Source organism: Drosophila suzukii, chromosome X (assembly GCF_043229965.1).
Source record: "Drosophila suzukii chromosome X, CBGP_Dsuzu_IsoJpt1.0, whole genome shotgun sequence".
NCBI lineage: Eukaryota > Metazoa > Arthropoda > Insecta > Diptera > Drosophilidae > Drosophila > Drosophila suzukii.
This window is the reverse complement of record NC_092084.1, coordinates 25,603,629-25,627,799: the sequence shown is the minus strand read 5'-3', so window position 1 is coordinate 25,627,799 and position 24,171 is coordinate 25,603,629. Positions and strand designations below refer to the sequence as shown.

Sequence of the window (24,171 nt, the reverse complement as noted above, 5' to 3'; positions counted from 1 at the left end):
CGGGCCCAGAGATATAGATACGGAGATACAGATACAGAGAGCTACTTGCTTACTTCTCCTCCCGATAACAATCGCCGGCAAACATGGTCAGCAAACAAGGAATTCCACAAGGGCGCCAGCTGCACTCAACTCGCTGCCCACTCCCACTCCCACAAATAATAAATAAATATTGAGATGACGACGATGGAGAAAGTCTCGTGCGCCGCGTAGAGCGATAATCACAAAGAGAATGAGAATGGTAATGATGAATGGCGCCCAGCTGAGAACCCCGGCCAGGGTTCAATAAACTGTGTGCCAGAGTTTGCCAAAAAAAAATGGGGAAAAAAATATATAAAACTTAAAAAAGACCAAAAATCACCGTTGACTGCGGCGCCATGAAGCAAACTTGCAACGTTTTTGTGAAAGCCATGCAAAACCAGGCGAAAAAGCCAACCCGAAACCAAACCGAACCGATCCAAACCAATCCAAAGAGCTGGTAAGTGCGTTTGCAATGCACTGGGGCCCCTGCCATCATACCATATGACATCGTCCCAGTGCGAGCACCATCGTCCATCGTCCATCGTCCCCCCTCGAAATCCCAGGCCCGCTGCCTCTGTCAGCGTCCTCTGCCGACGCCTCTGTGGACGTCTGCGCGACTGCGTTCGTTGACTTAACGCACTACTAACTCAGTGCCACAGTCACCGACTTTTGAAATGTGTGTTGTAAACACAGGCAAGAGCCGCAGATACAGATACAGCTACATTAACAGATACAGATACAGATACATGGGCACGGGTAGAGCCGCAGATACTCAGATACACAGATACCCAGATACAGATACAGATAGAGCCACGAGTGTGTGTTCATTTTTTCACCATTATTTATGCTAATGATCATATTCACGTTATTGCCTTCGTTTTGGCCCCGTCTTCCTACTCCCCATCCTCCTCTGCGGTTGCCACACCATCCAACCAGCTCCAGATGGGCACAGGATCTATCTTTCGGATCTAGCCCATCCCATCCCATCCTATCCCATGCCATCCACACTCCCGATGCCATCGGATGCGATGGCCAACTGCCCTGGCGGATGCAGTATGCAAATCGCACGCGGAAGAAGTCGCCGAGCAGCTGCCAAATTGTTGGCATGGAAGTGAAAGCATCTCCGAAAGTTGTTAAATATGAATATGTGCGGACATGCGCCGCCGAATTGGTTTCGATTGGGCCAAGAAGAAAGCTCATCTAGGCGCTGGGTTCTGCAGGAGGTCCTGAGGGAAGAGAAAAGCTGGCCGGGTAGCGCAGAATACGTCCCGAGATATGTGGCTAATGCCTTCTGAAGGTAGGTCATGATGTGCGAACAGAAAAACGACACAAGGAAGAGAAATTTCGCAGTACCATCCCCTCTCATTTTGCCACTGTTGTCGCTTTTTCTCGCTGATGCTGCTGCTGCTGCTGCCGCCTGTTTGTGTTGGCCAAATAAAAGCTGGCAAACAGAAAATGTTCAATCAAATCAAACAAACGACAGCCACCTCCCGCCCACCCGCATGGAAGTCGGTGTTACGGCAAACAATTTGCCGCAGTTTTTAGTGCAAATTGCTGGGAACTAAGGGCAAACACAGCGCGCTTTTTCGCATGGCTCGAGGAGAGAAGAAAGCCAGCAGATAGGCCTACACAAATCAGGCCCAAAAGTGGCCAAAAATATACACTCGTGTACGTTAAAAAGGCCCCAAGAAGACGACAACGGTACATTTTTGGCCAAACAGCCGTAATACAACTGGCAAACAGACAAACGGACAACAGACAATCGACAACGCAGCTCGACAACTTTTTAATTGCCCTCAAAAAAAAAAAAAACGACTTCAAAACTCAAAAAATGAAGAAAAAACGAGGCACTTTTAGAGGGGGCAGCGGAAGCGGATCGTAGACGGGGCCTCGGCGGCAGCGGCACAACCAACAACCATTAACAACCACAAACAACCACGGCAACAACAACGAGCCATCTCTTCAGATAGGCCGTAAAATTTCTTTCTGCCGTTGCCATAGCGTTGCGGCTGCAGATTCTGCGCGCAGCAGCAGCAGCAGCAGTTCTTGTTTAATTTTAATGTTTCTTATTTCTTTTCACACTTTAGAAAGTTTGGTTATAAATTTGCTTTTAGGCAGCAGCAGCTGGCGGGGATCTCCGTGGGTCCAGCGGGGGTCTCTGATCTTTATTTTTCCCGCCCCCACCGCAAGCCCAGCGAAAAATGTCCTGAAAGTAAAAGTGAACCCCTGGCAGACCATTTTTCGTTGGAATCACTTGCATAATATATAGTTTTTCTAAAATTTCTTTAACCTCTATTTTTGGAATACGTCATCAAAATATACAGGTCGATCCCAAAGCCAATTTACAAAATTATGTGTTTTCTAAAGTAAGTAATCTTAGGTAAGTACTCACACAAAACATAAGTGTTATAACCTTTTAAATTCGGTAGAACTGGATTTAAGAAATCTTTTTTTAGCTACAAAGAAAGCATAACAGTCAAAAAACATTTTTTGTAAATAAAATAATATACTAGATTTATTATATTTATTTTTCTATGATCCATTAACAACAACGTCATAAAAAAAGCCCATATGTACTTACAGATGGTAATATTTCTAAACAGTTCCTATGAAAAATGAATGCAGATTTTCTATCTTCAGCTTTGCAAGTAAAGCCAGTGCCTCAAAATACCATTTCCGAATTTGTGTACAAGTAGGTGAAATGTCATTGAACTCGCCACCAAAAGCTGAAGCTGCAGAGGCGGAAAATGATCGGAAATTCGGAAGGATTTAATACAGGATATGTGGACTACGAATGCGCTGTCGCTGCTGCTGCTGCAGTCGACGTCGCCGTCGCCGTCGCTGTCGCAGTCGCCGTCGCAGTCGCAGCCAGCGTCGGCAGCGACGTCGTGGCCCCGCTCGAGTTCAATGCACTTGATTTGGCATACATTTGGCATTCGGCTTGTTATCAGACATCAGACGCAACTGGCTGCAGTTGTAGTTGTAGTTGAAGTTGCAGTTGCCCCGCTGCCGAGTGGCCAGTTGGAGCCGCGTCTTATCAGCGTCGCGGCGCGTTGCCGAATGGCCTGCTGCCATGGCGCGCCAAGTGATAACAGCGGCGGATCGAGCCGGCGGCGGCTCAAACATGTTTGAGCGGAGTGGGGCCGAGAAAGCGCTCAAACCGCGGGAGAAGAGAGTTTGGGCAGCTAAGAGTGGGCCGAAGAGAGTGGCCCGCTGAGGATCGGTGGCGTATACGCAATGTGTGGCACAAAGGGGCACAGGCCCTGGCCTCGGGTTGAGTGGCCAGTTAGGTAAGCTGACCCCACGACCTGCGCTTTCAATGGCAATTTGGAGGGGTATGTGCCCCATTTTGGGGACTCACAGGCGTCCTGCATGCACAATGCAAAAAAGTGCACCCAATAGCGATAGCAATACCGGTAGTCCACTGCAATGTTCTGCTTTCGCTCCGGCTCTAATAGCTGCCTTTCCCCCCTCTCTCTCTCTCAGAATTATCGCAAATTGCACATATTATAATTTCTCTGGGAGTAGAAAGTTGGTAATCAATCAATTGCGAGATAACTTTCGCTCTGCTTGCAAATTGCTGCAACTTTTCTAGCAAGTTCGTTGCCTAAGTCTTTCGTTTCGCTTGGACCCTGCTGAAGAATCTGGGGAAATCGACGCCGTTCGCTGCCGATAAGGGATGTGGAGTACTTAAATACGCTCTCAAAGAACTTTTTTGAGCTCTAGCATTAGTAAAGAAGGGCTTATATGGGTGCACTTAGATATTAAAAGTTTATCATTCTTTGGACATCGAAGAGAACTTCACACCCTTTTTGGTAACCATGCTCTTAAAATTTAATTTCGCTTAAAAGTTATAGGTATTCAAAGCTATTAACCTCAAACAGGCTAAGAAAATAAGCTAAGGAAAATGCAGTTATAGATAAAATATATAAATCAATTTAGTCAGCGTAATAAAGACAACAAGATATGCAAATTTGACTGATTGTTTCCTTAAGAGCCATAGCGGGTAAGTACTTTAATCGGATTTCAATCTTTACAAAGAAACTTATGTTGCATGGGTAACAAGAAATGTTACGAACAGCTTCGACACATTAGTTTTTACTCAGAGGGTCAGTTTCCAATTTGTGAACACTTGTTCATTTCGTTTTAAAAAGGTGTTCGATTTCGAAAAGGCGGGAGATGGGCTGAAACTACAACAAAGGTGATGAGCAGTCGCCGAGACCCCTGCCCTTTGGCCCGCGTCGGGGAGTCCCCTACTGGCCCGCAATATCTCATTAATCAGGCTCCCATCTGGATGACCGAATATGGCTAGCAGATACTTTCGCCCAATGCGTTTCGGGCCGCTGTGGAAGACAAAAGCAGCGCCAAGGCGAACATCACAAAAATCCAAATCCAATCCGAAGCCAATTTCACCAATTAAACTAATGTCGAGTTGGCGATAGAAATTTCTTGGAAAAGTCTACCAGTCCGTCACTCTGCCAGTCGACCAAATTGTCGCTAACGCAAAAGGGGAAGCGATAGCGATGCAGTCGGAAAAGCACACGAAAAGCCAGCTAAAAGGCGGCATCAGCCTAAAAAATGTGCAAAACGAAAAGCCCGGTGAAGCCGAAACACGCAGAAAATACAAACTACAAGATACAAAATACAAAACACAAAACAAGGCAGTCGGTCGTGCTTTTGCCGGCTTTTAGTGGCTTTTAGTGGCTGCCACTACTGACACACTGCCGCTGTTGCATGTTGTTGCTGCACATTTGTGGCCATGAACGTGAAAAATCAGCAAAGTGAAAAATAATTGATTCCGGAAGGAAACTGCCGCAACTGGTTTCAGTTTGGGCCTCCGTTTGGTTTTGTTTTGGCAAGTGGTTGCTGCCGTTGCGGATTTCATTTTGTATCTTTTTTTGTTTTTTCGCTTTGGTGCCGTAACAGGGGAAGCTGTGGAAAGCCGATCTGCTTTTCCAGCGAGTGAAACTCAGCTGTCACGCATTTCTGGTCTATTGGGCAGCCCGCTGAGGAGGAGCAGCCTTTGTTCCACTTCACATTCCCCTTCGACTTTGGATTGGATTTGGAATTCGGATTGAGATTGAGACTCCCATTGCCATTCCCCGAAAGCCTCGATTTGCCGAAATGACAGTTCTGTGTCAGCAGCGGCCAAAAGGAAGTGGAGAAATCTGATCTCTGGAGAGGAACCGACTCCGACGCCGACAACGACTCCTAGCTCTTGATGGCTCCGCAAACAAGGCCCGTTTCTGGGCCAGTGGCGCAGAAAGTGACTGCCGCTGCCAAAAAGTGAAAAACAACACAGACCAAGAACCCACCATCAAACGAGGCACCCAAGCATCCAAGATCCAACCATCCAACCATCCAACCATCCGACCATCCAAACCACCCACCAAACCAAGAGCTATCGTTCTCAGCGCCATGCAGGAAGTCAATTACCGCCTGGAGCCAAAGACTCGGCCTCCGCATCCATGTATCTTTGTATCTTTGCATCTGCGGCCCCGCTTGTCGCAACTTCACAATCTCTGCCCGCTAAACTTTCTCAATTTAAAATTGCATTTGAAACGATGCTGATGACGCAGCTGTAAAGCTTGCTATTTTGCTAGCTACACACAAACAATTAGGGTACGAGCTATCATTTTAGTATTTCGAAAGATTTTTAGTTTCGAAATTATCGTCGAATTTTAACAAATTTTTAAAATTTGAAATATTAAAAAAATTGAAGATTGGTCACATAAAATTAATATCCAGAAAAATATTATATTTACAAGCTCAAGTCCACACAGTATAGCTACAAAAATATAGGTTAGTGTTAACCAGAGAATAAAGAATAAATTATATTTACAAAATACGTGCTTCACACAACAAAATTTGGGAAAGTCCTAATTTTCATCCCTTTAAGATACAATCTAAAGTTATATTTAATAATTATATATATATATATTATATTGTTCCTAACTTTAAAATCCAAAGATGTTTATCAGAAAAAACCAAACTGATATTGTCAAGTATTTATTACATATTATTTCTTTTGATTTTTCAAACAAAACCAAATTTAACCGATTTCTTTGAAATTTTTTTCGGTATAGCTAGCGATTTCCCTCGAATTTTCCGCAGCCGAGCTGGAAGTCGTTGCCATTTGCCGCCGCCAGCCGTTGACCGAAAAAAGTGTGTCAAGTTTTCGACAAAGATCAAGTACATCGCAGATAGTACGTCAAATGTGTTTTGCTGTCGTTGCCCCTGATGGCGGAGTCGGAGTCGGAGTTGCTGGAGTCTTGTGCCCGGTGCCCGGAGTTTCTGCATCCGCTGATTTTGGTGCTCTTGCCGCTGGCCAGGCCAGGCATTTCCAGTTGCCATGACCAAAATGTTCTCAAAATCCATTGCAATGTGGCTTAGATTTCGGTGCAATTTCGTAGTGAAAGTGCAGCGGCAGCAGCAGCAGTCGTTCCACAACTAGTTAGAAAGATATGTGTGGCACTCCATCGCTGCCATCGCCGGTAATTGCCGAGCTGCGCAAGAAAGCCGCTGTGGATCTAGATTGTGGGCCACAGATTGGCCAAATAGCTGGTGGTGGGCTGGCGAATAAATCGCATTCCCATCTCGACTTGACGAAATCGTGTTCTGGCGATCTTGTGGGTGCCTGCGCGACCCACTTGGACTGCAGTGACCCACTCAACTGGCGGCCCATCCGGGTCTGGGTCAGAGAAAGGGAGAAGATGCGCGATGCCAGCCGATGCCAGCGTTCACTTTTGCCTCAAACAGATGCCGGCAGACACGAGCAGATGCCAACTGTCATTGCCCATCAATCGATGGCCGAATGGGGGTCAAAGAACTCCCGGCTTTCCACTGCGTCTCTGTGGTCTCCATGGAGGTATATGTACCTCTCTGTGCGGACGTGAGATCGAGATTGAAACCGAGATCGCGATCGAGTCTTGAGATAGGACCAAGTCTGGACAGGAAGGGAAGCGACTGGAAGTGACTGCGCTATTTTCATATGCGCGGTGCGCAACCGTTCCCCCTGATAACCCAGTATCCCAGTTAAATTTGGAATCAAAAGCCGTAAAAGCCGAGGCGGGGGAATTTGAATGCGCGCCGAAAGAGAGAGCCAATAAGTCCGTTATGTTATGCATAAATCCGAAATCCGAAATCCGACGACCGAAAACCGAAATCCGGCGGCGTGGGCGTCAGTCGCCCTCGGTCGCCAGTCGGTACTCACTCGTACTTTCAATTGGAATTGTGGAACCGTCGCACTGCCATTGCCCCGCCCCATTACGCAGTCCCATTACGAAGTCCCATATAAAAGCCCAGACGCGACTTGGCCAACGTTTCTTTTACCCCCACAATGCCGAGGAGCGCGCTCATCGTTCCCGGTCTGATTTGCTTTTGGCTGGCGGCCTTGGCCCTGGGCGCCGCTCTGGAGGCGGAGCAGGAGAAGGAGACGGAGGCGGAGACGGAGCCACTAGCCACGAGGAGGGTGCTTCTTCGTGGACAGCCCGCGGTGCCGCCCACTCCGAGGTGGGGCGCCAACATGCAGATGCTGCGCCGGCACAACAGTAGGTACCCACCCAAGGTGTCCCGAAATTTTAAAAGTTCCATATCCCGATGTCAGTGAAGAAATATGGAAAAGTTATCCCCAAATAAAGTAAACTACGCAAGAGGTTCTCTTTTATGTTCAAAATAAAACGTAGTGTTTTTAAAAAGATAGAATTTACCTTACCGGCATGATCCCAACTCCAATTTCGGTGGTTCGTTTAGTTATAATTACTAAAACACACACTACAAAGATAGTGACAGGTAACTCCAATCTCATTTTTTTTATATTAATATGAAACAGTATTTTTAAAATGGTTAAATATACCATATCAGCATGATTCCAAATCAAATTTCGGTGGTTCGTATAGTTTTAATTATTTAAGTACAATAGTATGCTATGTCACTTAAGTATATAAAAGTATAAATAAAGTAGATTCAAGGACTTTATGTTGGTACTAAAGAATTTTATTTATATTTATTAAAGAAATGTAACATTTTTATAATGTTAAAGAGCCTATCTTGAGGTAAACAAGTAACTTAATGAGTCACCCTACTGAGAGAAATCTTTTAACCCGTATTTAAGCACTACAAAACATCATAGCACTTAGGTATATATAAAAATAAAGTAGACTAAAAAACTTTATGTTGGTTCTGAAGAATTCTCGAGCTCCCATCTTGAACTAAAAAGGTACTTCACATAATTTAGTGAGTCACCCTACTGAGAGCAACCTCTTAACTTAGCCAGGAATGACACTCAACACCCGCTACTTTCAGGTCCCGCCTTCAACTTCTGGACGGAGGACAGCGAGACAAACATCTGGGAGCACTGCGGCCTCTTCGAGGGAGACATCATGCTGCACCGCGAGCTGCTGAGGAACGGGCTGCTCAACGAGCGCCTCACCTGGCCAGAAGCCGCCGTGCCCTTCTACATAGATCCCCAAGACTTCAGTGAGTATTCGCCGCCAGCCAGCTGCAAAAGTAATCCGACCGAACTCTCCATCCGAACAGCCGCCAACCAGACCATGGTGATCCTGAAGGCCTTCAAGGAGTACCACGACCGCACCTGCATCCGCTTTCGGCCGTACGAACAGGGTGACAAGCACTGGATTCTCATCAAGGGCAACTACTCGGGCTGCTGGTCGAGCGTCGGAAGGCGCTCCGGTGGCCAGGTGCTCAACTTGAACACGCCCAAGTGCGTCACCCATGGCGTGGTGGTGCACGAGCTGCTGCACGCACTCGGCTTCTACCACCAGCAGAGCGCCACGGAGCGGGACGAGTACGTCAAGATCAATTGGGAGAACATCCTCGACGGGCACGCGCACAACTTCAACAAGTATGCCCGCACCCACATCACCAACTTCGGGGTGGAGTACGACTACCAGAGCGTCATGCACTACAGCTCCCGGGCGTTCAGTAAGAACGGCAAGGCCACCATCGAACCTTTGGTGAGTAGGCAATCCCAAAGGGATCCCAAGTCAGTTGCAAAATAGGATACAACATCTTTGTGGTATATATCCATGTAATTGAGTATTTTTGCTTATCAGCAACATTTTAAGAAATATTCATCATACCATTCGATCAAAATACTTCACATTGTTGGACAAATTACATAGACATTCAGTGAGTTTGCCTATTATAGGCGAATTATCTTCTAATCCTTATTTTAACAAGGTTACTAAAACATGTTGGCAATTCCAAAGGGATTCCAAGTCAGTTGCAATATAGGATACAACATATGCTTCGTAGAACATACATCTATATAATTGAGTAGTTGTGCTTATGATTAACATTTTAAGGGATATTCATTATACCATTCATTAAAAATTCTTCACATTATTGGACAAATTGCATAGACATTCAGTAAATTTCCCTATATAGGCGACTAACACTTATTTTAACAAGAATACTGTAACATTTTTATATTTTTAATGTCAAATTATAGTTCTAACAATCCATCTTAGATAATCGTAATCCTTAACAAAGTAGGAAACATAAATATATTATTGAGAATGAAAGAATTCGTAGTTCATCTTACATTTAATTCAACAGTAATATATGCATTCGAGAAACGAATTAATAGAGTGAGATTTGACCTAATTAATGATTTAAGTATAATCAGTTTCGTTAAATTCCTATATTTATACTTGGCCACATCACGTATAAGTACACATGAAGAAAATTGTGTAAATGAAGCAGAGTAATTCCATGTTTTGTTGGATGTATTTTAAAGGAAATTATAAAGGTGCTTTAACCAGACATATAAGATGACTTACTGAAACTACTATATTCAATAGGTTCAGAGAGTTCTTTAAAGGGAATGGAGATTCAGTAGTTATTGCAGTTTCAGTTGAGGAAAGAATAAATTCGAAGTTCTTTAGGTTCCTTGATGATTCTCGATTTATGATGAAATTGCATCGTACCGCTCATTCCGCTCCTTCGCTTCAGGATCCGTACGCCTCGCTCGGCCAGAGACGCGGCCTCTCCGACAAGGATGTGTCCAAGCTAAACGAGATGTACGAACAGGACTGCAGCGAGGACTACCTCCTCAACTTCGATCGCTTCGGGAACTACATCGACGAGCTGCTCGACTACTTCCAGGGCAACATTCAGGATCTGCTCGGATAGAGACGCCTGGGGCCAATAAAGGAAAGTGCCGGCTAGGTGACGAAAAAAGTGAAGTGGCTGATCTCGTCGAGGGTTTGGGCGGCCTCCCCACGGAGAGCCGGGTACGAGTGATGCTCGGATAGCTGCTGTAGCGCGAATCGCAGCTCTGCGTTCCAAATACGCTGCACTCCGCGCAGACTAAAGCGGGCCAGGAGGCGCAGCAGCTGGCATGAGCGTTGCCGCAACAAGTGGTGACGACTTTGCAGAAGCGAGGCGAAGTTTAGCCGCGGGTTAAAGACGATCCGCTCCACCAGTTCTGCGTTTTCCGGCAGTTCGCGCAGCACACAACCCATTAAGGCCAACATACAGCCAGCCAGGCGCACAGAAGCGGAGTCAGAGCCTGAGTGTCTGAAGTCTGCGGGAGAACAGGAATGGTTGACGAACTACAGTACAGTACAGAGAATGCCATCCTTACCGTGGGTGAGGAAATTCAGGAAAAGGTCGCTTGCAGCCAGAATGGCCACGGCATCGCAGAACTGGGTGAGGAACTGCTGCTGTAGATGCACTAAGTGGCAAACCAGCTCGTACAGACTGCAGGCCGTCTCCAGCTCCTCGATAGTAAGTTCCGGGATGCTTCGCAGCGTCCGGCTGAGGGAGCCCACTGTGAGTGGGGCGGAGGCGGCGGAGTCAGAAAGCTGCTTGTGCGACAGGAGCAGCTTGCAGGCGTACATTAGGTTGGGAACCAGTTTGACGTCCACATACACGTTACGAATTAGCTCGAGATCGACGAGCAGCACAGGATCCACCAGCACAAAGGGCAGCGACAGTAGCTGGGCCACGCTCTTGAGCACCCGAGGAATGGCCTTGGAGTTGCGCAGCGGCGCCACAATAATACTGACCAGGTTATGCTGCTTCAGTGAGTCCAGTTCGCCGTCAAGCAGCTCTTGCACTGAACGGTTTAGGAAGGCTAGCCACTCATCGTTTTCGATGGGAGGACTTTGAGACTCATCGCAACTGTCCCATCCCGGCAGCAGGCAGGGCGGAGTATTGCTGTAAAGGGAAAACAGGACAGTAAGTGCAATGCAAATTAAATGATGATGTGGCCACTCACTCGCTGCTCAGCTTCTCCTCGTTGGTGGAATGCATCGAGTGTTTCAATTGCTGTGGCTGTTGCTGCGGGGGTTGTGGATTTGTTTGTGCATTCGACGGAGCAGGGGGCTTCTTCTCTTGGGTAAGTTTCTCCTGGGTGAGAACCTCCGTGGCCTTACGTTGCGCCTCAGTATCGACGCTTTGACCCAAGCGCACTGAGAAGTTATCCAGGTTTTGGCTTAGCTTACGCTTCTCTAGATCCTTGCTTCGTGACTGTCGCACGGCCGGAACGACTTTCGGCTTGGCAACCACGCCCCGCAGAGAGGCCTGAAAGTCGAAGTTGTCGTTCATGTGATTGAGTATCATGTTCGAGTTGCCACTAACGAAGCAGGTGTGCGAGTTGACGAGCGGCTGGTGGACCACCGGCATTGCCCGCACACCGGACAGATCTCTGAAGGATAGTTCCGCAAACGGAACAACTACGCGTTGCATGTTGTCCTCAGCATCTGTCTCGAGTTGCTCCACATCGCTGGGCGCAATGGCGTTGATGCTGTCGCGTGAGGTGCTAAGGTTCTCCTGTCGCGCCTCACCGAAGTTCAAAGCGGCCAGGGCTTCGTCAAGATCACATGCCTCCTGGTTGGAGGGCTGGGCCAGCTTCACCTTGGCCGCGGGATTTGTGAAGGGCGACTCCTTGGCCGCCTCCGCCTGCAGATCGGCGATGAAGATGCGGCCCTCGACGAAGGGATGGCACAACAGTTGCGTCCAGGATATGCGCATGCCGGGGTCCTTCTCGAGCAGGCCTTGCAGGAAGGAGCGGCACTCGCTGGTGAGCGTGCTCGGCCATTTGACGTCCTCGTGCTTGATCATCTTGACCAGGGTTAGGATGGAGCTGGCGCAGAACGGCGGCTGCCCAGCCATGCTCTCGTAGGCGATGCAGCCCAGGGACCACATGTCCGCATGGTGGTCGTACGGCTGCTCCGCCAGCAGCTCGGGGGCCATATATAAGGGTGTTCCCTTGATGGAGGTCAGGACGTGGGTGCCCATGGTCATGTTGCGGGCCAGTCCGAAGTCGCAGAGCTTGGCGTGCATATTCTTGTCGAGCAGTACGTTCTGCGGCTTGAGGTCCCGGTGAAGGATGCGGTTCGAGTGCAAGTAGTACAGCGCCGACACCAGGTGCCCGGTCACCCGGCGCGCCGGCTCCTCGCCCATGGCCCCGTTGTAGGACAGGTAGCGGTGCAGGTCCATCAGGGCGAACTCGGTGACCACGAAGAGGTCCGTCTTCGACTCGAAGGACTCTATCATCTCGATGACGTGCGGATGCTTCAGCCGGGCCTGGATGTCGCACTCCCTGCGCAAGTTCTTCAGCTCCTTGGTGGCTCTTCCGCGCTGCAGACGGTAAAAGGACTCGGTGTACTTGTTGCTCTTGCGCTTCCGCTGCCCGCCCACCACCACTCACCTTGGAGATCACTTTGACGGCCACCACCTTGCTGTCCTCCTTGCGTGTCGCCTTGTACACGCACCCGAAGGATCCCTGCCCCACCAGCGAGCTTACCGCGTAGCGGTTCATGGTGATTTCGTGCTTTATTTGGGTTTTGATTTTCCTCTGGAGAAGTAATCTGGGTAGATTGGTAAGACCGTAGCCTGCTGCCTCTGGAAATACCACTGTGCTGTGCTGGGAAAATATGCTTCAGTATTTAAGGATATGAAAATACTAGATGGATCAAATAGGGACATTTGTTGTAGACAACAACTGAAAGATGGGAAAACAAGATCTGTGGCAAAAGTATTTCACAGATTCCTTTATGGAAGAAGGACAATTCCATCGTTTATGTATTTATTATTATTAAATATTATTGTATCTGTAAGCTTTTCAAATTCATGGAACTGAGGATGTCCTTAAAAGTTTATACACTTAAATTTTTTGAAGGTAAATAATGAAAATACGTCAATATTTAATAAATAAATATATTGGGTGTTCCCTAAACCATTGCGTTGCTAAAAAGTTAGATTTTGCTCAGCTGCTCCATACAAACTCCATTTTCAAAAATTTCAGTAATGCTACAACATCAAAGCTACAGAATTGCAGAAAACATGTATTTCCCCCTTATTAAATTTAAAAAACCATGACAACTGTAACTTTTTGTAATGACCACGCATTGTTTAGTTTAAAATCAAATTGGAAAGTAAATTAAATATAATTTTAGACATGTTTTTACCTCCGAAAATATTTTCAACCAAACACAGTGGCTTGATAATTCAACTGGAAGCATTAAGGGCCGTGCTCTCAATCGCTGAAATCTTCTGTTGAGTTTTCAACAATTCAACAGTTTAGGGATTCCCGGAAAATTTTAGTGGGTATAAAAATTTGACCGAGTCGGTAATTCATCGGCGGCACGGAACGGTTACACTGCACGGGGACTGCCGAAAACAGCTGATCGGAGTCTGTTTTTTATTGTGAAAAAGAGTAATAGTAATTGTTGTGAAATAGAGAATGATTGCTACTCTGAGCACAGCCACCCAGTGAGACGACACCCGCAACCGCAGCACGATGCGCGAGCCCAATCTGTACGTGATCCTGTCGCACGCGCTAATCGGTGAGTGGAGTGCCAGTACCGGCAGATGGCCCTGCCACGCCTCATCCGCCTCCTGGGGCAACCCGGGTTAATCAGGGCCCACATTGACATTGACCGACTTCCAATTGCAATCCTCCCGCTCCGATCCCCTGTCCAGGCTCCGGCTTCTTCTTCCTGTACGTGCAGCATGTGCGCGTGATCTTCGAGACGCGCACCAACATCCAGCAGCTCAACCAGCTGGAGCGGGAGGCGCTCCTGCGGCGTGAGGATGCGCTGTACTACGCCTTCTACAAGCGGCTGGCCGACGGCCCGGACTTCTGGCACGGCTACGAGCAACTGAAGAACGTCACGGACATCGAGTATCCGAACAGCGTTAATGTGCTGCAGCGCTTCTACGTGCTGCCGGAGTTGGTCACGGCGTAAGTGTGGCATCCGGAGGCGATGTTCTCCCCACATCCAGGCACCTAACGCAGCTACTCCATTATTCTATCCCTCCAAAGTTACTTTTTCCACGTGGTGCGCTCCGGCTTCAATCCCATGGTGCAGCCCATGCAGTTCTACCTGGAGTTCGTGTGGCTCATGGGTGGGGTGACCCTGCTGGTCCTCTATCTGTACGGGACGCTGCTCAGCGAGAACGTGTTCGGCGGCATATACGGCGTGATCTCCTACCTGATGTTTCACAGCTTCGTGGCCAAGATCTACGAGCGGCCCCTGGCGCGGGAGAACTTTGCCTTCCCGTTCATCTTCCTGCAGATGTTCTACCTATGCATCTGCATCGGGAGGATCATACATCGACAGCGGCATACCTCGCGCCTCTTCATGGTAATCGAGTAGTTTGCGAACGAGGACCATTGGGTAACAGCCTTGCCTTTTGCAGATCTTCGCCATGTCGCTGTTCACCGCCTGCGCCCTGCTGTCCTGGCAGTTCTCCACCTTCATCTTCACCACCCAGATCCTGATCGTGATGACGTCCTGGAACGTAAGCGCCCTGCCCACAGGTCTGGCCAACGCCTTCGCGCTGGACTATTCGCTGTCACACCTGCTGGGCCACGCGCTGGCCTTTGTGATGTCGCACGGCAACAGCCAGCTGCTCTTCACCTGGCAGCTGAGCGTCTCGCTGTCACTATTCCTGATAACCGTGGTGCGACAACTGCGCCAGGTGCGGAGCCGGCGGCTGGGACACGCCCACGATCCGCTGCAGGGCGACTACTTCTCGCTTAAGTTCATCCTGCTGGCGCAGCTCTTCGCCAGCAGCATGCAGACCAAGCTGTTGGAACTGCTTAGCCGTGCGGGCGTGGTTAGTGTGCCGGATGGCGCTCACACGCACTACTGTGATCTGTGGGCCCATTGGGCTCTGCAGGTCAACGTGGGCTTCGTGGCCCAACTCTCCGCCTGCAACCCTCTGTACGAGCGCATCGCCTGGTCGGAACTGTGGCAGCTGGTCAAGACGATGATCGTGAAACCATACTGCATGTACGGCGTGGTCATGCTGGCCATGTTCTTCCGCCGCTGGCGCAAGAGCGGCGCCCCGGCCACCGCCGCCAGTGAGGAGCAGCGCGAGCGAGCTCGCAACTACGTGCTGGAGGACTTCCTCGAGGAGCACCGCGTCTCCATGGGCGACATGTCCAACCGTCAGACGGAGCAGCAGTTGCAGCAGTGCTTCCGTTTGCTCGAGAGCTGCGACCACGACTACGAGCGCTACAAACGCGCCCAGGCCCGCCTGCGTAAGGAGCAACCGCCCGCTCGCGACGACTTCATGCAGGACATCCGGCGGCTGCGGGCGCAGATTCACCGCAACAGCGACAAGCAGCGGAAGGAACGTGCTCAGGGAACCAAAGAGGCACCTGGAGACGGGACTAGCCTGCCAACCGAGGGGGATAAGCGCCCGGAACCGCAGGAAGAGGAGGAGGAAGAGGAGCAGGAGTCAGGCAGCCCAGAAGCCGAACCAGAGTCCGCGACAGATCCCACTGAAACGCTGCCGTCCAAGTCCCCCGGCCAAGAGGAGGGAGAGCCTTCCGCTGGCTGCACCTCCACCGGCAAACGACGCACGAAGCGCAGCTCCTCCAGGCGCAGCTCCGTGGTGCCCACGGCCAACGCGCAAATCCTCAACCTGCACTACATGTACAGCTTCCTTCAAATGCTAGTCTTCACCGTAATCGGACTCGCCGTGCGCAAACTCTTCTTCCTCAGCTTCACGCAGGGCTGCGTCATTGCGCCCACTGTCTGCTCCAAGGTGTGGTACCACCGCCAGCGCAACATCTTCTGGTCGGTCTCTCTGGCCGTCTTCCTGCTCAGCATGTTTGATCCGGGCATGGTGGTAAGTTGGACTTAGCTCTATTTGGCTCTGGTATAATTGTGATTCCCCACTCCCGCCCAGAACATTCGGGAGGAGTACTTCCCCACGCGCTACACCCAGAGCGGCGACGACCTGGACAGCATGCTCGAGTGGATCAAGCTGAACACGGAACGGGATGCTGTCTTTGCCGGTCCCGTGGAGATCATTGGCACCGTGCACCTCACCACCAAGCGACCCATAGTCAACCATGCGCACCTCGAGATGCGTCAGATGGCGTGAGTAGTCCCAATAAGAGCGAGATAGCTTATCAGCCAGTCCTGCCCGCTGTCCCGCTCTCTTTGGCAACCATGCCCATTCATGAACGGAATATTTCGCCTTTACAGGGACCGCACGGAGCACGTGTACTCGGTCTACAGTCGCCAGCAGTCGTCGGATATCTATAACCAGTGCGCTCAGCTGAAGATCCAGTACTTGATCATATCGCTGGACGAGTGCACCAACGAAGTGCGGTGAGTAAACGAAGCAGACCAAGCCCTCGAGACGGACACTCGAAGCGAATGGCGGGCCAGTTAATTAGTCTGAACCAAAGAGTTCTTGAATCTGAACTCTTATCTTGATAGTCAGAACCAAAGAGATCTTGCTAATGAACACTTTTACCTTCGCATTGCAGCGACGATTGCGACCTGCTGTCCATTTGGGATGACAAGCAGCCGGCGTACCAGAAGTACCCGCAGTTTTGCCACGAGCTGCTCCACAAGAATGTGCCCAGCTTCCTGAAAGTGTACGCCAACGACCACTACGGCATCATCAAGATGTTCTCGCAGAGCGTCCAGATCAACCTCAAGCACAACAAGATGCCCGAGATGTCCATATAGGAGTAGTCGGAGGCGGGATGGTGGGATGGGGAGTCGACTGTGTTGTGTTGTACGTAGCTGCGTGAGCTGTGTGACTAGGGATTAGCATTTTACGATGTGTGTGTATTATGATTACGTTTAGTATTGCTGCGGCTTGCTCGCGGGCAAGACCGAGCCTCCCACTCCTCGTTGCCCCTTCGCCTCCCCCTTCCGCGTTCCGTTCCGCCTGCAGATAGAAGGAGGCCTCTTCCGCTAGATAGTAAACTGGATGCATTTAGCAGCTTGACTCGTTTCTGTCCGCTCAGCGCCGTTGCGTTCAGACCTCGTTTGGATCATTCCCCGCGCCCCTCGCATTCGAATAAGTTAATCTAGCCGTACGGACCGACTCTAAACTCTAAATACTTTCGTTAAGTTTAAGCTAAGCTTTTTACATTTACGTAGTACATGTGTATATGACGTTTGGTCAGAGAAGAGAGTGGATGAAGTGCCCCCGAAATCCACGATCCCAGACCTAAGAACAGGCAAAGCGCATTTGCCAGGCAATAAGTGAAATAAAACGATAAAGTTGAAACAATAGGAAGAGGTTTTATGTTTAATTTGAAACTTTTTTGGTATTCTCCCTTATTTAATAATTGCATTATTTATTTTTTTTTAAACTAACAGTTCGTTTGGAACTGGAATTTACTCGATTCCAAAAGAGAAGCCCGAATTCTATAACGCATTTTTGTAAAATATGAAAGATTTTTTTTATAATTCATCGTGGCATAGTACTTGTGTTTTAATCATTTACCAAAATAAATGGCTTTTTTGGAGGTTTAAAAAATTGGTGCTATTTCACTAAAAATTACATTGTATGAAAAATCCTTTGTACATTGCACTATGGGCAAAAAAACCGTTTTTGGTGCATAAACTCTAGTTTTGAAGATATTGACTCGAAACTTTTTTTGGTGTATTATTTAAACTTAAACAAAATTTTGGTTTTTGTTTTTTTTTTAATTTGTCCACCGCACAGTGGTTAAAAATACATTTTAAAATAAGTAATTATTATAAATTATAATTTTAATCCTATTTGGTGTTACATTATAGAAAAAAACCGGTAACATATTTGGGATCCATTGTTACATTTGAAGAACACTGAAAAAAAATTCGATTAATTTTTTTTAATAACTCAACAATTTTAACTTACTCTTTTTATTTTTTCCTTGTTTTTAAGTATTCAATATCGTCTGGTACCTCTTCCTCTAATTCTATTTCAAAAGTGTCACTTACATCATCGTTACAATTTTCTTCATCTGTGTCTTCTGTGCCTGGGGATATGATTGGCGAATCCAAAAGATCTACAACCTCTGCTGGCAGAGGCATCCGGTTGGTTTTTGTTGAGCAAAAACTAGATAATAGGGGATCAGACGAATCCATAGCTCTGTGAACTTTGGCTTCATTTTCGGTCCATGCTATTCCAGCAGGTCTACATTTTAATTTCTCCTCAGCTATTTTCGAATAAGGGGGGTAAATATCGCAGCCATGTTGTTTACTAATTTGTTTTACATTTATGTATTGCTGCTTAGTAAATCCATTTTCCATAAAAAAAGCGAATGCCTTTTCAGAAGTTATTGGACTCGGAGCCAGCGATTCAGTTCTATCACATTTTTTAATAATTTCATTTTCTGTTGATTTTCTGGCGGAAATGTTAGCAGCGTGTAGTAACAAAGGAGTTGAATTTTCATTTTCTACCGCAGGACGGTTTTTTTGAAATGAAGATGTCTAGATTCGATTAGTATGGGCCATTCATAAAAATTAATTAAGAAAATAAATAGGTTTATGCACCAAAATCGGGTTTATTACCCATAGTGCATTGGCAAAATAATTTTGAAGCTATCGATGCACCGCATGATCATAATCACTAAAAGTAAATGAGATAATGGTTCAATCTTTATAAAAAACAGGGCAATTTTGTGATATGTTAAATTTTGAAAAAAATTATTTATAATTCCATATTTCGTATTATTTTGGATCCCTAAAACATGTATACATTTCTGAAGGAAATCTTTGGACCGGAATTTTATAGCACAATATTTCAAAATTTTTTGTTGATAAAAAAAATAGTGCAAAATGTTAAAACGGTAATGCCCATTTAAATTAAAATAACAAACCATAATTTCGAAAACAATGCCATCAATAATTTCAACTTCGATTATTGGATACCTAAGCGATATGTAACTTCGAAAATCGGGTGCGATACACTCGGCGTAATCGGTAATCGATAATTTATCGTTAGCAGATTCCGTTTTAAAGCCGCACCCTTCTCTGGTAACACTGTCGCATTTTCGTTAAAAAAGTCGCAAATATTGCAAATTCTCAGTAAATTCCGCGGCCTTACCCATCGCCACCATGCTATACCTGGAGGACTACCTGGAGATGATCGAGCACCTGCCGCAGGAGCTGCGCGACCGCTTCACGGAGATGCGCGAACTGGACCTCGCAGTTCAGAGTGAGTGGGCCAAAACAATCCCCAATACCCGTCTCTATAATTCGGACTACTCCATCCACAGACAACATGGACTCCCTGGACAAGAAGGCCCACCTGTTCTTCAAGCAGTGCAAGCGCGACGAGCTGCAGCACGAGTCCATGGACACGGAGTTCCACAGCCTGCGCGGCGAGTACTTCAAGGTGATGGAGGACGCCGATGAGAAGGTGGCCATCGCCACCCAGATCCACGAGCTGGTGGAGCGCTACCTGCGCCGCCTGGACAGCGAGCTCTTCAAGTTTAAGTGCGAGCTGGAGGCGGACAACAACGGCATCACCGAGATCCTCGAGCGCCGCTCCCTGGAACTGGACGGCAACTCGACGGCCGCCACCGCCCTGCTGCTGAGCATGAATCAAAAGGAGAACCGCTACTACGGCGCCAGTTCGGCCAACTGTCTGGTCAACAGCTCGACGGGCCACGCCTCCGGAGTCGCCACGGGCCCCTCTGCCATTGCCCTGGTCAGCGGAGCCGCTGGCACCGGCGGTGCGCTCTCCAGCATCTCCACGGCCCAGCTGAGCTCCAGCCAGCGGCACCGCAAGCTGGAGAAGCGGCGCGAAACCATTTGCACTGTGCCCGTCCAGGAGAAGCGCCCCAATCTCAATCACTCTCTTCCCGTGGTCGGCGCCGGCGTAACAACAGCCTCGGCGGCCTCCTCTTCTTCCGCCACAGCGGCCGCAACAGTAGTCGGCCTCGGCAACGTCTCTTCCGCCCAATCGCAGGCTTCCAATCACATTGGCAGCGTCGCCGCCACTCATCTCACTCTGCCCGTGGCCGTAGGCGTGACCGGCGGCGGTAGCAGCCTGGCCGGCAGCTCCCTGACCACAGGAACCGGCTCCCTGGTGCGCCAACTGCCCACGAACCTGGCACACAGTGTGATGAGCAGCTCGGGAGGAGCAGCTACGGCAGTGGCGGCGGGAGGAGCCTCCACACCCGTAGTCACAGCGGGTTCGGGCCACGGGCACGCCCACAGTGGACACTCGGCCGGCGGAGCGACTGTCACCTACAACCTGCAGCAGCTGGGAGGCGGAGCCGCCGCGTCCAGTGCCATTGCAGCGGCAGCCAGCCAGGCGATCGTGGCTACGCAGCAGATGCAGCAGGGCCGGCGAACGGCCAGTCTCAAGGCCAGTTACGAAGCCATCCACGGCACGGCGGGCACTACGGCGGAGTTCTGGACACAGGCGGGTCAAAGTGGCATGCAGCCGTCGTCGACTGGATCGGTGACCGTGGCTGCCGGCACAGCGCTGGCCACCGGCGGAGCCACCGCCAGCAGCAGCGGCTCGCATCACTCGCATTCTCAGTCACACCACAGCAGCCATGGACACGGACATGGCCATGGGCACGGACACGGGCACGGGCACCACCACAGCAGCAGCAGCCACAGCGGCCACCACCAGGAGAAGAAGCAGAAGAAGAAGCTAACCACTGCCCTGACACTGCCCACGGTGCAGCCGCCGGCCGGCTCCTCGTCCGGCAACTCGATTGGCTCCGCGTCCTCGTCGATGAGCGTGGAGTCGGTGGGCAAGCTCGCTACGGCGGCCATGGCGATGGCGGCGTCGACGGGCTCGACCTACATGTCGGTCAGTGGACAGGCGTTGGTCGCCATGGGTGCCGCAGGGGGAGCGAACCTGGCGGAGAGTGTCGCTGACGGCGTGCCCGCCGGCATGATAGCCATGAACCTGCCCACCGCCACAGTGACGCCCGGCTCCAGCCTGACCATCGGCGAGAACGGACTCGTGGTGGAGCAGACCAACGAGGGCGAATGGTCGTACGATCCCAACGAGCCGCGCTACTGCACCTGCAACCAGGTGTCCTACGGCGACATGGTGGCCTGCGACAACGACGCCTGTCCCTACGAGTGGTTCCACTACCCCTGCGTGGGCATCACGCAGCCGCCCAAGGGCAAGTGGTACTGTCCCAAGTGCACCGCTTCCATGCGGCGCCGGGGCAATCGAAAGAACTGAGGCTGACTGCGCCTGCTGGCGCCCCTCTTCCGCGGCGGGGGCGGCGGCTTGGGCACCTGGCCGCGTCGCTAGGGGCGGATGTGGGCTCCAAGGGGCAGAAGCAAAAGTATTCAATAAAGTAAGGTCAGCAATGGAGCAGCCCGTGTTCTCATTCGTGGGGAAAGTGAAGTTGGGGTCCATGCTAATGGAAGAGGTTCTTTTACCAAGATTTCCCTCAAAGTGGAAAAGGAGATGTGATTTATGCAAGCCCAATTCTTGTCCAAAAAAATACCAAAAACTTGAATTCAAAGTTCCCGCCCTCCGAAAAACATCGGAAGAAGTGCAAGTGCAGTTGCAAATTCATCGCAACGGTAATCGAATCGATAGTGCACTGCTGAATGTTGAAATGACCTCTGGTCACGCTGAGCAGAAGAAAAGAAAATTTCCAGCGTCATTTGTGCAGGAAAATTGGTAAACAATAAAAGATTACAAACAGTGCGAGGCAGAGCGGAAAGGTTACTTGGACACAACAATTCGACGCAGATCGGTTCGATAAACGGCCTCAAGATTGGCAAGATACGCAAGAGCAAGAAAATGAGCTACAACGAGAAATCGGAGGCCATCACCAAGGAGGAGTGGCTGCAGCGCCTGGAGCAGTTTCCCTTCAAGCAGGCGGACATGAATCGACTGATCATGAACTACTTGGTCACAGGTGAGCATCGAGCACCAGGCTCATGAAACACAGTACACACAATCAGCAGCTAATCCCGGGAACCCCCGTTCATTTCCACAGAGGGCTTCAAGGAGGCCGCCGAGAAGTTCCAGCACGAGGCGGACTTGGAGCCCAGCGTGGAGCTGAGCAGCCTGGACGAGCGCATTCTCATCCGCGAGGCGGTGCAGGCAGGCCGCATTGAGGAGGCCACTCAGCTGGTCAACCAGTTGCATCCGGAGCTGCTCGGCAGCGATCGCTATCTGTTCTTCCACCTGCAGCAGCTGCAGCTAATCGAGCTGATCCGCGCCGGAAAGGTGGAGGAGGCCCTGGCCTTCGCCCAGAGCAAGCTGTCCGAGTCTGGCGAGGAGGCCATGTTTGAGCTGGAGCGCACGCTGGCCCTGCTCGCCTTCGAGAAGCCGCAGGAGAGCCCATTCGCCGATCTGCTGGAGCAGTCGTACCGCCAGAAGATCGCCAGCGAGCTGAACTCGGCCATCCTGCGCTGCGAGCACAGCGAGGACTCCACACCCAAGATGATGTTCCTGCTCAAGCTGATCTTGTGGGCCCAGTCCAAGCTGGATAGCCGCTCCATCAGCTATCCCAAGATGAAGAACCTGGAGACGGCGCACCTGGAGCCCAAATAGATTGGCCAATGCGGTGGGATCGGGATCGGGATTACACTAAGGATCCTTCGATCGACTCCTTGAAATTCTTTGCTAATGCTATTGCTATTGTATCTCTTTTAATAAGTATGTATGTATGTATGCTGGATGTACGCAGTAAATTATTAAATAAGTAGCCGGAAAAGCCATGCAAATTGCTCCATTCTCACCAGCCGAACATGAGGTTCATGGCCTTGTCCATCAGCCCGGAGCTCTTTTGGGGCACATCCTTCGAGGGCGAGATGGTGTTTTCGTTGCGGGCCAGCTTGTACGACTGCTGGGCAAACGGCCGAATAGCGACGGGGCTGGTTGGAGGACTCCGCGTCGTCTCCGCATTGGCAAGCCCGCTGTTGTTCTCCTCGTCGAGCACCGACCGATCCGTGCAGCGGGCCACGCCGACCATCACGTTGCCGGCGATTATCTTGTGGTTGTAGTTCAGCGCCTTGTCGCTCTCGATGCGCGACGAGAAGCGCACATGCATCCAGTTGCCGTTCTGCGGGGCATGCACCACGTCCACAATGGTCCCGCAGAGGGTGAAGTGCTGCAGCACCATGGAGCTGGCTCCGGGCGAGAATCCGAAGATGGTGACCCAGAAGTCGGCCAGGCGGGAGTTGCTAGCCGCTGTGCCCGTTCCCGAAACTCCTGGCGAGGCAGTGGCGCCCAGCGGCGAGCACAGGGCCCGCATGGAGGCGTTGATGGCATTGGGTGCCCCGGGCGCGAAGGAATCGTTGGTATGGTAGCTGCTCTGGATGCTTTGGTAGCTCTGGTACGGCGACTGCATCTGCAGCAGGCTGAGATGCCGTTGCTGCGGCGTGGTGGTCTGATCCCGCAGCGAGTCGAAAAGTCCCTGCGTGGGCGGTCCCGCCTGGTGGTGACTGTGCGTGTGGGCGTGGCCGGGCGAGGCGTTGGCGCCAACTGCAGACTGGGAGACATTGTGGCCTCCTTGGCCGCCGCCGAACAAAGTGCGGGTGTTCAGGGCGGAGCGGTTGAACTCGTGGGGACTGCTGCCGCCCGGAGAGGTGGCTGGGGAAGATGTGCATACAGTCTCTGGAGGATCAGGGCTATCCATGCCGCCAAACTTACCGAAACTGACATTGTAGCGACTGGGCTTCGGCGATAGCGTGTTCTTGTGCGGCGTCAGGCCCTGTGGATCGCCCAGCAGGAAGGGCGGCAGGTACTGGCTCTGGTTCGAGCCGGGGCTGTTTACAGGGCTGCCCAGGGTCATTGGCTCCATTTTGGATTCGTGCAGAGGGCGCTGGGCAGTTCAAAAGTCGAAGAAAAGCGTTGAATTTGATCGGGACGCCACCGATCGCACAGCTGTAGATCTGTGGAGTGTGACCAGGCCGGTGGTGGGCGGAAATACCCGCCTCT

The 24,171-nt window shown here is 50.2% G+C and overlaps 6 protein-coding genes across 6 annotated transcripts; 4 read left to right on the top strand and 2 right to left on the bottom strand.

The window, feature by feature from the left end:
- Positions 1-7,202: 7,202 nt before the first annotated feature.
- LOC108004852 (hatching enzyme 1.2) lies at positions 7,203-10,173 on the top strand. The gene is made up of 4 exons (XM_017067934.4): positions 7,203-7,568; positions 8,323-8,496; positions 8,557-8,993; positions 9,994-10,173. The coding sequence occupies exons 1-4, from the start codon at positions 7,358-7,360 to the stop codon at positions 10,171-10,173; spliced, it is 1,002 nt and encodes a 333-aa protein (XP_016923423.1). The 5' UTR covers positions 7,203-7,357.
- On the bottom strand, positions 9,050-12,897 carry fu (STKc_STK36 domain-containing protein fused). The gene is made up of 4 exons (XM_017067933.4): positions 12,698-12,897; positions 11,264-12,627; positions 10,628-11,202; positions 9,050-10,567 (listed from the first exon to the last, which is right to left on the bottom strand). Exons 1-4 carry the CDS (start codon positions 12,806-12,808, stop codon positions 10,206-10,208), a joined length of 2,412 nt encoding a protein of 803 aa, XP_016923422.2. The 5' UTR covers positions 12,809-12,897; the 3' UTR covers positions 9,050-10,205.
- A 738-nt stretch (positions 12,898-13,635) lies between these two features.
- LOC108004850 (C-mannosyltransferase dpy-19 homolog) lies at positions 13,636-17,540 on the top strand. Its single transcript, XM_017067932.4, has 7 exons — positions 13,636-13,835; positions 13,972-14,233; positions 14,315-14,636; positions 14,692-16,131; positions 16,192-16,385; positions 16,494-16,619; positions 16,781-17,540. Exons 1-7 carry the CDS (start codon positions 13,790-13,792, stop codon positions 16,983-16,985), a joined length of 2,595 nt encoding a protein of 864 aa, XP_016923421.2. The 5' UTR covers positions 13,636-13,789; the 3' UTR covers positions 16,986-17,540.
- A 1,704-nt stretch (positions 17,541-19,244) lies between these two features.
- On the top strand, positions 19,245-21,585 carry Ing3 (Inhibitor of growth family, member 3). The gene is made up of 2 exons (XM_036820075.3): positions 19,245-19,452; positions 19,514-21,585. Exons 1-2 carry the CDS (start codon positions 19,353-19,355, stop codon positions 21,448-21,450), a joined length of 2,037 nt encoding a protein of 678 aa, XP_036675970.1. The 5' UTR covers positions 19,245-19,352; the 3' UTR covers positions 21,451-21,585.
- A 251-nt stretch (positions 21,586-21,836) lies between these two features.
- Positions 21,837-22,949, top strand: Hou (GID complex subunit 8 homolog protein Houki). The gene is made up of 2 exons (XM_017067928.4): positions 21,837-22,141; positions 22,223-22,949. Exons 1-2 carry the CDS (start codon positions 22,024-22,026, stop codon positions 22,780-22,782), a joined length of 678 nt encoding a protein of 225 aa, XP_016923417.1. The 5' UTR covers positions 21,837-22,023; the 3' UTR covers positions 22,783-22,949.
- Positions 22,864-24,148, bottom strand: Nup35 (Nucleoporin 35kDa). Its single transcript, XM_017067926.4, has 2 exons — positions 23,884-24,148; positions 22,864-23,823 (listed from the first exon to the last, which is right to left on the bottom strand). Exons 1-2 carry the CDS (start codon positions 24,032-24,034, stop codon positions 22,967-22,969), a joined length of 1,008 nt encoding a protein of 335 aa, XP_016923415.2. The 5' UTR covers positions 24,035-24,148; the 3' UTR covers positions 22,864-22,966.
- Between the last annotated feature and the right edge of the window lie 23 nt (positions 24,149-24,171).

Coding starts and splice junctions, on each gene's coding strand:
- LOC108004852 (XM_017067934.4), top strand. CDS start 7,358: ATGCCGAGGAGCGCGCTCATCGTTCCCGGTCTGATTTGCTTTTGGCTG. Junction 7,569..8,322: donor GATGCTGCGCCGGCACAACA/GTAGGTACCCAC, acceptor CGCTACTTTCAG/GTCCCGCCTTCAACTTCTGG. Junction 8,994..9,993: donor AGGCCACCATCGAACCTTTG/GTGAGTAGGCAA, acceptor CCTTCGCTTCAG/GATCCGTACGCCTCGCTCGG.
- fu (XM_017067933.4), bottom strand. CDS start 12,808: ATGAACCGCTACGCGGTAAGCTCGCTGGTGGGGCAGGGATCCTTCGGG. Junction 11,203..11,263: donor GAGGAGAAGCTGAGCAGCGA/GTGAGTGGCCAC, acceptor TTCCCTTTACAG/CAATACTCCGCCCTGCCTGC. Junction 10,568..10,627: donor CCTGAATTTCCTCACCCACG/GTAAGGATGGCA, acceptor GTTCTCCCGCAG/ACTTCAGACACTCAGGCTCT.
- Ing3 (XM_036820075.3), top strand. CDS start 19,353: ATGCTATACCTGGAGGACTACCTGGAGATGATCGAGCACCTGCCGCAG. Junction 19,453..19,513: donor ACTGGACCTCGCAGTTCAGA/GTGAGTGGGCCA, acceptor CTCCATCCACAG/ACAACATGGACTCCCTGGAC.
- Nup35 (XM_017067926.4), bottom strand. CDS start 24,034: ATGGAGCCAATGACCCTGGGCAGCCCTGTAAACAGCCCCGGCTCGAAC. Junction 23,824..23,883: donor TCGCTACAATGTCAGTTTCG/GTAAGTTTGGCG, acceptor CATCTTCCCCAG/CCACCTCTCCGGGCGGCAGC.
- Hou (XM_017067928.4), top strand. CDS start 22,024: ATGAGCTACAACGAGAAATCGGAGGCCATCACCAAGGAGGAGTGGCTG. Junction 22,142..22,222: donor CATGAACTACTTGGTCACAG/GTGAGCATCGAG, acceptor TCATTTCCACAG/AGGGCTTCAAGGAGGCCGCC.
- LOC108004850 (XM_017067932.4), top strand. CDS start 13,790: ATGCGCGAGCCCAATCTGTACGTGATCCTGTCGCACGCGCTAATCG. Junction 14,234..14,314: donor CTGCCGGAGTTGGTCACGGC/GTAAGTGTGGCA, acceptor ATCCCTCCAAAG/TTACTTTTTCCACGTGGTGC. Junction 16,620..16,780: donor GAGTGCACCAACGAAGTGCG/GTGAGTAAACGA, acceptor TTCGCATTGCAG/CGACGATTGCGACCTGCTGT.